At 42.9% G+C, this 11258-nt stretch overlaps 1 protein-coding gene across 1 annotated transcript in view; it reads right to left on the reverse strand.

Annotated features, from left to right (window-relative positions):
* The window catches only part of RRM2B (ribonucleotide reductase regulatory TP53 inducible subunit M2B), a 35309-nt gene extending 25169 nt beyond the window's left edge, over window positions 1-10140 (reverse strand). Inside the window, exons 1-2 of the mRNA XM_039233853.1 lie at window positions 9911-10140; window positions 1998-2153 (exon numbers count right to left, since the gene is read on the reverse strand). Of these exons, the coding sequence (XP_039089784.1) occupies window positions 1998-2153; window positions 9911-9958 (204 nt within the window). The 5' untranslated portion in view covers window positions 9959-10140. The remainder of the gene's footprint in view (window positions 1-1997; window positions 2154-9910) is intronic.
* Window positions 10141-11258: the final 1118 nt, after the last annotated feature.

Genomic DNA, 11258 nt, shown 5'->3' on the forward strand with positions numbered 1-11258 from the left:
GAGAGGGAGTCACAGACTGAAACAGGCTCCAGGCTCTGAGCTGGCAGTCAGCACAGAGCCCGACGCGGGGCTCGAACCCACGAACCGCGAGATCATGACCTAAGCGAAAGTCGGACGCTCAACCGACTAAGCCACCCAGGCGCCCCATAATGGGTATTTAAATAAATATTTAAATATATAAGCTTCCTATAAAATACGTACCAACCTATGTACTAATTTTTTAAATTAGTGTTTCTTAGTCATAATACAACATGTATTACGTTTGCTAAAAGATGGAAGTAATTTTCAAATGAATTTTTAAAAATCCAAGTATCACAAGTAGCTTCTTAACATGATGAGTGAAAAAGCCACCTGTGTGCTGCATTTGTTCAGTTAACCATATCTAACAAAACACCTCCTAAAAACCACAGTTAGAAACCATCAGGTGTGCCAAGCAGTATGACCCAATTTGAAAATGCTGGGGTTTTATTTTGTTTTAGATTTTTGCTCTGTATGTTAATTATAATAAAGATGTGAATAATATAACACAGAGGGGTAAGTGTGTAAAGTTAGGTTAATAGAAGCTTCAACAATTGGTGCCTTCTGATTTTCCAGTGAGGATACACAGAGAGGTTAACCAACTTTCCCGGTTCCACAGCTAGTCAGTGGGAGAGCCAGCATTTGTACCTAAGCAGTCTGGCTCCAGAGCCTGCATTCTTTTTTTCTTTTCTTTCTTTCTTTCTTTTCTTTTCTTTCTTTCTTTTTTTTTTTTTTTTTGAGAGAGAGAGAGAAAGTGAGTGAAGGGCAGAGAAAGAATTCATGAGGGCCAGAGAGAGGGAAAGAGTGAAGGGGAATCCATCCAAAGTAGGGCTCAAGCTCACCCCGTGCAAGACTCAAACCCACAAACCAAAGAGATCATGACCTAAGCCCAAGTCAGATGCTTAACCAACTGAGCCATCTAGGCACCCCCAGGGCGTGCATGTTTACATGTGTAAAATCAATCTTCTGAAAAACAGATAAATGGATATATTTAGATAGATATATTTGCATCTGTTTTTATAAATATACACAGAGCAAGTATGCAAGGCAAGCATCATCCATCATAGTCAGAGATGAAGACAATGACTGTGTGTTCAGTCAGACTATAGAGCAACCATTTACATGACTAACTGTCCTTACCAAACCAGCAAGGATTCTAATATATTGTGTTCAACTCTTTTTCTAGATGGAAAATGCCCCTAACATGCAGCATTTACAGCCGTGCTGGCAGTTGGAGCAGCAGTGCCAGGTCTGAGGTTGCTGAGGGAGGGCCAGCCTGGGAGGAGCTCTAGCTGACGGCTAGAAGCGAGTGCACTGCCTGAGCAGTCGGATTCCCTGGCACAGATCTTTCTGCACAATCAGGTACAGCTCTCAGTGGAAAGCAGGGTCCCTAAGGCTGTCGCTCTCATTTTTTGGCTGTAGTGCAGTTTTATTTATTCTGCTGGCCATAAATAAAGACTAGTTTTATTTGGTCAGAGCAAATCAAAGCCTACTTAAAAACAGAAAATATTTGGGGCACTGGGTGGCTTGGTCTGTCAAGCATCTGACTCTTGATTTTGACTCAGGTCATGATCCCAGGGTCATGTGATAGAGCTTCAGGTCAGGCTTTTCACTGAGCGTGGAGCCTGCTTGAGATTTTCTCTGCACCCCCGCCTTCTCCCACTGATGCTCTCTCTCTCTCTCAAATAAAAATAATTAATTTAAAAAACAGAAAATGTTCTAAAATACATTGAAAGTAAAAACCTGGCAGACTGAGGCCACTTTTGCAGTGGGGAACATGTACAGACATAGACAGCAGTCTAAACATAAAACACTGGAGAACACTGTATTTAGTTTCAGCAATTTCAAACATTATCTTATACAACCGATCTTATCCAGTGTATCTTACAACAGAAGTTAACATTTTTCAACGTCCTATGACAGAAGATATGAATGCTGCACTACAGCAAGTGACTGCGGTCAAAGATAATGCCATTTACCTCTTCTGCCGTCCAGAAGGATGCCTGTGCCTTTTTATACATTTTCCAAATGTCAGGGTACTGGATTGGAAAGATGACAAATCGGCGAGAACTCTTCCGAAGCAGTGGCTCTTCATTTGACTTCACTTCATTGTCATTGGAATCTGAAGACAACCTCTTTGGAAAATAAAATATGAACACCCACTTTGTGTAGACATTACCTCTTTATACATACGTAAACACCCATTTGGGGGAGTTAGAGAGACAGCACAGGATGAGGAGCCCATCTGCCTGGGCTAAATCATTGACTACTATTTGGTACCTGGTTAATAATAGTGTTTGGTTAGTTCTGTGACCACAGAAAGTTGCTTAACTTCTCTGAGCCTTGGTTTTTCCTTATCAGTAAAATAACACTTAACTCGCAGGTTAATCTTAATGGTTAAAAGTGTTTTAAATTGACCCTGGTGCATAAAGAGCACTCAACAAAATTGTCATTATTGCCACTTTAAGGATAAGCACAAAACTGGATCCATTTCTTATTTTAATGTTTTTTTCCTAATCTGTACTATTGGAATACTTACCTGAAAACTCCTTACCAACAATTTATCAACCTTTGTTCATCTGAACCCTCCCATTTATCAATTGCTTATTACTATTTACTTGTTAACATTACTACAGATGGTCTGCACTGTGGGCTGGCTGAAAGCTTTGTGGCATTGGGTGAGAAGCACACACCTATGTACATACAACTTGGAAATGATGGCATCCCAGTAGGGCACAGTACCAGGTATTTTCTTTTAACAGTCAGCAAGAGTATCAGAAGAGTTGTGCCTTGTACGAGAATGACTATATACAAAGTATATACAAATAGGCTTTAAAAAAACGGATAAATCAAGGTTATTGGGATACATTTCTATTCCAGACTCCTAACTCAAACTGTCTCTTTTTCTCCAGTGCCAGGCCCATCATGTTCCTTCATCCTTAGCATTACTTCCACCAACCACAACTCTCCGAAGCAAGTGTGCAGTCACAGATGAAAATAAAGCAAAGCAAGATGCGAAAAAGGCACAAAATTGAAGCCCAAGGCTCTACCAATACAGGTAGGGCCCCTTATACACTGCACAAATACTGCCACTATAGTATAGACTATTGTTTTTGTTTTGCTTGTTTATGTTATTTTTTACACTGTCTTATTTGTAATTACTTATTTGAAGGTGTAGGCTTCCCCAGATAAAGCACTTGAGCCCTGGGGAGTAGAAAGCACTTTTTCCACTATTGTGATGTTCCCAGAGAACTGTGAGGTCAAGCATAACATCAATACACATTAGCTACGTAAGTGGGTGGGCTGCTAATTTCTTTTTAAAATCCTGTGCTCAAATGACTGGATACCTTTAGAATTTAACATAAGACCACAACGCATCAGTGAGATAACCTAATAACCACTCAAATCAAGCTTTTTCTGAGTGCCCCACATTTGCCTCTCCCCCTTTACCCTGAAGGCCTGGATTTGGTCCCTAACATAGCACATGGCTCATTGCAATTTAATTCCTTGTTATTCATCTGTAGTCTCTACACTATGCTTCTTGAGAGTAAAAACTAACTTTACTCTGTAGAATCCCCAGAACCTACCACAGTACCTGGGATTTAGTTGATATTTATTCCCCAAATATTCAAGCAAATGTTTAAAATGGAAGTTGTTTTTTGTTTGTGTTGCCTTTATATATATATTTTGTCACAGTTATATATTGGGAGCTAAAATTCTTTGTCTTCAATGTATTTGCTATGTGACCCATCATAAGCAACCATTTGGCACCAAGCACCCTGGCCCTGAAAGGAGTTTTTAAATGCTGATTAATTGATCAATGTCAGAATCTTTGAAAACTGAAGACTAGCACCTTTAAATGAGAATGAAAGTCACATTTGTACATATATTCTTCCTATTCCATTCTGATAAATTGTGGATTATTGAGAGAAGTAGTTGAATTAGGAGGGTGTTATGAAAGGGTTTGCATTGTGAAGAGAGGTGGGTTTAATCAACAAAAACCTCTGAATTGGGCTAGAAATGACACATTGCTTATTTTCATGATGCTTAAAAAAAAATCCACACACATTTTAATATAATGTCAGGAAGGCCATATATCCCCAGAGCTCTAGGCTTTCTAGACTATCCTCTATGGACCTGGGCTAAAAATTTTACAAGAGAAAACAATGTGAAAAAAGGCATGATGGCATGTCACACTTTTAAAGAATTGAAGTAATTTTCTTAACTGTAGAACACATGAAATTAATAGGCAATTAAAAAAAAACAACAAAAACAAACAAAAAACCTGTAATCATTTGTATTTGTTTTTCAGGAGTGAACCAAGATTTTTTTTTTCAAAACAAAAAGGATAAAACAAGATTACAAGAGGAATAATAATACAGTAGAAGCCCTTTAATTCAAAGTGATCCAAACTAATAGAAATTGGCTAAAGGAAGGAAGGAATCATAAGAAAATGATATATGCTGGGGTGACTGGGTGGCTCAGTCGGTTAAGCATCCAAATTTGGCTCAGGTCATAATCTCATGGTTCATGAGTTCAAGCCCACGTCAGGCTCTCTGCTGACAGCTCAGAGCCTGGAGCCTGCTTCAGATTCTTTGTCTCCCTTTCTCTCTGCCCCTACCCCCCTCTAAAAAATAAACATTAAAAAAATTAAAAAGAAAGAAAATGATATACGCCTTAAACTATTTAACTTAAAACATATAATTTACATTTACTTACTCATTTTCTGCTATAAAGTCAAAGCTTTTTGTTGTTGTTAATCTGGCTCACTGATTGGACTCCCAAGTCTTTCTGACATAAACACAATATAACACATCACTTACACTTTCTAGTTTTAACATACTTAAGGTGGAACACTCCCAGTGCAGAGTCCTTATCTCTTATAGGAATCCCTTTTTGTACTTGTCTTACTTACACCTAATTCTACAGAATGTGTTTTTAACAACTCATATTTAATGAGTTTTCCAAAGCTTTCAACTTAAGATCTCACAGAAACAACATTAAACAGGGGCGCCTAGGTGGCTCAGTCAGTTAAGCATCCGACTTCGGCTCAGGTTATGACCTCACGGTTCATGGGTTTGAGCCCCATGTCGGGCTCTGTGCTGACAGCTAGCTCAGAGCCTGGAGCCTGCTTCTGATTCTGTATCTCCCTCTCTCTCTGACCCTCCCCTGCTCACGCTGCCAATCTCTCTCTCTCAGAAATAAATAAAACATTAAAAAAAAACAAAACCTCAACATTAAACACAATTTATACATTTAATTAAATTATAATAATTATAATACAAATACACTAGGTATTATAAATAAGATTGGAAATAAGACAACTGATTTGGTAAGGTATAACTCAATCAGTGAAACAGAAGTATGTGGGTGCATCAGAGAAGAATCTACTACTTATGCATTCTAAAGCCAATGGCTATCCACATATTTTATAGGGTTGGTAAATCCACAGGACTGGCTAGTAGTAAATTGAGTAAGAAAACTTTGATAAGGGACTCCTGGGCAGCTTAGAAAGTTGAGCATTCAACTTTAGCTCAGGTCACAATCTCATATGTGGTTTGTGAGTTTGAGCCCTGAACTGGGCTCTCCTGCTGTCAACATGGAGTCTGCTTCAGATCCTCCGTCTCCCTTTCTCTGCCTCTCTCCTGCTCACCTGCCATCTCTCCCTCAAAATATATAAAAATTTTAAAAAAGAACTTGTAATATATAAAGAAATTGTTTGCTAAGTTTGGTATAAATCTTCACTTACCATCTGTACCCCAGTTCAAAAGGATGAGTTCATCAAAACAGCCTCACTATTCTATTAACTGATTTTATAAGTAATGTTCTACACATTAACTTAAGTAAAACTATACTAATAAAACAAAGGTGCATTTCATCAATTAGTGTTGGGCTTAAATTTTATCTGGAAAATACGCTAGGTATTAAGCCCATGGGAAGAGGGCTGTCAGTGTAAATATATATGAATTTTGCCACAGTGATTTTTCTATAGTCATTCTGATACAACTGTTTTGACACTTTTTTACCTCGAGGTCATCATTCTGCTGAAATGAAACAAGCAAAAAATTTTAACTTTTCACTTTCAAAATATGTACTCTGTCTCTAAGCTTTATCTGAAGTTAAGGTGGGTATGGATTTTGCATATTTAGTGGCTATTAAGATGCTGGTTTTCAAAAAATTTTGGATTTCAAAGTGTTCTGTTTTGATATATAACATCTCAGCACCTGGTCTCTATCACATAGACTATTGGGAGACTTAGAAAGTTTTTTAATCCTTTTTTTAAAATGTTTATTTATATTGGGCAGGAGGGGCAGAGAAAGAAGAGGACAACAGAATCCGAAGCAGGCTCCAGGCCCTGAGCTGTCAGCACAGAGCCCGACATGGGGCTGGAATTCACCAACCGTGAGATCATGACCTGAGCTGAAGTCTGATGCTCAACCGACTAAGCCACCCAGGTGCCCCAAGACTTAGAAAGTTTTCAATTAGGCAAGAGACATAATCAGATCTTTTAAGATCGCTTTTCCAGAAATCTGATCATATTAGGAGAGAAATTGCAGGTGGAGAGAACAATTAAAAGATTACTACGCTACCCATATCCTGTCTGACCTAAGGTACCAGCAGTAGAAACACAAAAGACGACTGCTTTAAGAGACCGTCAAGAATTAATCATTCTTGTTACAAATTTGGATTCTAGGTAACAGGATAAGGAAGAGTTGAAGAAGCCCTTGATGTGTCCAGCAACTGGATGATCATAACAAGAAATGAGAGACAGGGAAAGTGCTCAGCATCTGGAGAGTAACTGAATAAGTCAGACAAAAAGTCTCGCTTCTCACATTAGATGTTTAACAAAAGCTTAATTTGAATGAACTCCATCACCAACCCAAGTCATAACAACAATAAAGAGTTGCAAACACCAATAGTCTTTAAAAGGTCAACTTGGTCGATAAAAAACCTAATTTGTTCAGTTTGAAGATATCCAGAAGGCAGGCAGCTAAAAATATAACACTGCGGCAGAGGAGTGGTGGTGACCTATCCCGTCAGTAGTCACCAAAGGGATTATCCAGGGAGAACATCTAGAGAAGCCGCCCGGCTGAGGATGCTGCCTACAAAACGCAGACATTGAAAGGACAGATGGAAGAGGAGCCAGCTGGGATTAAAAGTGGCTGAGATGAATGTAGGACAATCAAAATCAAAGACAGAAGTGATCTGATTTGGCTAAAGCCATCCCTGTCAACAGATGAAACAGAGAACTGTAAAGGATCCACACTCTGGATATCAATCAGGTTAACAGGGTAGGAATTAATTGCATGGGCCAAAGATTTTCAAACATCTGCGGGACCCAGAGGCTCATATTCCAACTCCCACCACTTGCTCTCTAGCTCCCAGGTACTGGCATTCAACGTGGGACAGTCTGAAAATCATTCCCATAGATGGTCATGGAGAGTTTCCAAACATGAATAGGAGTGGAATTAGGAGGATTCATTGGTTATCTATGTGCACAATGAGGTGGAAAAGAAAAAAAACAACAACCCTAGATTTTGGTAGCAACTATGGTATTGATCTCAGAGGTGCAAATAGCAGCTTGAGTTAAGATGTGGTGGTTAGCATGAAAAATCTTCTTTAACAGGGCTTTGGCAGCCTAAGGAATTGGGCAGTTTTGATGGGAATTGAGGTCCTCTCAAGAATTTTTACTTGGGAGGAGTGACACAGACGTACTAGTTTAGTGAAGGATTGATTTAGAAATGGTAAAAAAGATAAAACAAGACAGAAGGTAGACAATTTTTTGTAGCTGCACAGGTATGAAGTGATAATGATAAGACCCTAAAAAAAGTTCCACACGGGCATTCCTTGGCAACATTCCACGGTCTCATCCAGAAAGGTGACTCTAATTCCTGCCTGCCTTAGTTTCTGGTCACTTCATCACAACAGGACATGCCAGGGCAGATTCCCCAGCTAGCCCTCACCATTCACTGGTCTAGGCTGGCATCCTACAAGGCCCCTCCCTCCCAACCAGCCCCAATCCCACCACTTTCATTTGTTTCCCTTGGCCTCAAGAAGATTGAGTGAAGATAACTATTTGGAAGCCGATACAGTCATATACTACTTGTATTTACCCAGGTGTCACTTTCATTTTCATTTCTATTCCCACCAGATCTGATAAAACAGAATTACTGGCCCACAAGCAACAACTTGGTTTTAAGCCCTGCTCTGCTCTTCAATCATATGGTCCTGGGTATGTCATTTATCTTTTCTGGCCTAAAACTTCTTACCTTAAAAACAGTACTATCAATTAGATTAATGACAGCTAACTTTGAGAAACTGAAGAAAGCCAAGGACCCCTTCTCAGGAGATTCATATGTGCACATACAAAATCTATAAACTCCAGGAGATTCATAAACCCTCTTAAAGCCCGTCTATGAGTACCTTAAGGCAGTGTTTCTTAAAATATGTGAACCAGAATCCTGAAGTGCTTGTTAAAAATGCAGACCCAGATCCATCCCAAGAGATTTTGATTCACTGCATCTGGAAGGTAGGCCCTGTAATTTACACTTTTTACAACTCCAGTTGGTTCTAATGCAGGTGGCCCATGCTGCACCATCATATCTAGAGAAATGAAGTGCTTAACCCATCCTTGCATCTCAAGTTAAAACTTTTGGACCAGATGCTCACTAGAATTCATTCCAGAGCTACAATTCTGCTTCTGTCTTTGTGGGCCTGTGTCATCAAGAGAGGGATAATAAATAAAAGTTAACTTCTAGGTCTTAAGTCTGAATGACTGCTGGTGCCATTAGCACAAAAAGAAAAATCTGAATTATCCTTTTGGCGTGGGGATATTGGTAATCAATGTATTTGTTTCAAAGAGGCAAGGAAAAGTTTAAGGGATATTTACAAGTTGTTAATTAGTTACTAAATGTTTACAAAATCAAAATCAAATCAAATAAAACCCCAAATCTGGACTCTACAACTTTCTAAATAAATGTAGGGCTAAGTATGAGTCTCTGAAAGCTGAAACTTAAAACAAAGATACCACATACAGCAACAGGTTCAAGATAAATACAAAAAATATTTCTCTTGTACACAAATGGTTTACAAGGATTTGTGAAATGACAGGGTATAAAAATGATAAAGCAACAATTTTTAACTACCCTACAATAGTCTAACCAACTGATTTACTGTTATTGTGTACTTCTATTACAGAAGCAGAAAATAAACATGTTAACTTAGGTGTTGTGAGGCACCCACAACCTCCCTGGCACTTTGCATAAAACCTTTTACTTAATCCTCTGTGAAAGAAGTATCACTTCCACTGTATAAATGAAGAAAGTGACATCTCATAGAGTCACAGCTAGTAAAGTGGCCCAGTCTGAGCAAATCTGGCCTCCTAACCTGATGTTTTTCATTGTTGTGAGGATTTCGCGTCGCCCTTCTACCTCATCATCACCACCCCATCCACCTGTGTCAGTTTCCGCACGCGTCCTCCAACTCCTTGTAAACATCCCAGAAATGGGATACATTTCTCCAAGAGATCCACCTGTCTTCGTTCCTTGCCTGGGTTTCCTTAGCCAGGGCTCCAGACATGCAAGCATGGGGGGGGGGGGGGGTCTTCAGCCCGGCCTGAAACCTCAGAGCGTTGCCCTTGGCTGGCCCCGGAGCAGAGCAGCGGAGCAGAAACCCGGCTCCCTCTTCACCCCTCCCCTGGGACGGCCTCCCGGGCACTCACAACCACGAAACCAGGCTGCGGCGAGGGCTCGCGACCGGGCCTGCGCTGGGGTGCAGACCGCAACGGGTAAAATTTCCTACAGCTGTCCTGCACCTTGCAGGTCCCCGCTGCAATCTGCAACCTAAAGGCCAGGCGTGACTGGGGGGCGGGACAGGCAACGGCAACATTTACCTCATCCAGCTCGGGCCTGGCCGCTTCCGGCCTTTCCGGGTCACCCATCGCGCAGATTCCGCCAGAGCTACGGGAGCTGAACCAACAGAGAGCCGCGGACCACCTCCAACTCTGACAGGACCCAGGTGGCCCACTGGCCCACTGAGTCCGCCCCGCCTCCAGCTGCACAGACCCCTCCTACTCCCGCCGGCCCAGCTTTCTCGCCGACGGTTTGAACAACTTCTCCGGCACGGGCCTGGCCCTACCTCCCTGCCTCAGGGACCCGCCTACTCTGGCCGGCCCCGCCTCCCGCCTGCGGCCTGCGGACGTCTCTCGGCCTCGACCAACCCCGCACCAACCGTTGCGCGGACCCCGCCTCCCGCCTGCCCAGTGAGGGACTCCCAGCACCTGCCGTCCCCGCCTCCCGCGTCGTGGGGTCCCGCCCACTCCACGAGGCCCCGCCCACCACCCTTCCCGGCTCCGCCTCCCTCCAGCCCCCAGCCGAACTAGCCCGGAACCCGTGAGCCTCGCCTACTGGCTCGCGGCGTGAGGGATTCGGCCTGCGGCTTTCGGCCTCGCCCGCCTGGCGGGCTCCGGGCTCTACTGGTACCGGAGGTGCCCGGACACGCCTGGTCACCTCTCCGAGTCAAGATTCCCCAGCTAGCGCTCGCCGTGCCTCAAGAACACGGTATGTCGCGTTAAGTCGGCCTGTCCCGAGAGACTGCCGGGGGTCGGGGGGCGGTAAGACCACTCTGGAGGAGGAGAAGCGCTAGTCGCCTGTGGAGCGGTGATGGGCAAAGCCCCACTATTGGTTTAAAAAGAAAAGCGCACCGTTAAAAAATTAGTGGGGAGGCAAGGGCGCCTTGTTTTGTATTTCGGCAACCGAAAAGAAGCGGTTGAGGGAAAAGTGTGTTTGTGAATGGGGTAAGTGGGGCTTGAGAGTGAGGGGGGGAAAGACTCGATTCGGGAAAATGTGGTGGAAGCCCTGTGACATTGCTTCAACAAACTCAGCTTTTGGAAGTAGCTGTCGGGCTCTTACAAAGGGGGCGTTATGCGGAGCACGGCTGTGAGGCTGTCCCTTCATCCTCGGGACACGCCGGTGAGGCGGGTCCAGCCATGCCCCTCCCCCTGCAGCCGCGCCGCCCGGGGGTAAATCACTGAGGGTAATTAACTCGAGAGCGGCGGACTGCGCTGCCTCCCGGAGAGATCTCTGCCAGGCTGAAAAGTTGAAGTGGTGGAGAGAGGAGATCCCCCCGCTCCCTGTGTCAGGGGCAATTAGGCCGCGTGCTGATTGCCACAATACTGTGATTGAACGACTCCTACCCATGTCTCGGGGGAACGCGTCTGAAGAGAACTACAACAGAAAGAA

This window comes from Hyaena hyaena, unplaced genomic scaffold (genome assembly GCF_003009895.1).
Source record: "Hyaena hyaena isolate Hyena2069 unplaced genomic scaffold, ASM300989v1 scaffold_79, whole genome shotgun sequence".
Taxonomy (NCBI): domain Eukaryota; kingdom Metazoa; phylum Chordata; class Mammalia; order Carnivora; family Hyaenidae; genus Hyaena; species Hyaena hyaena.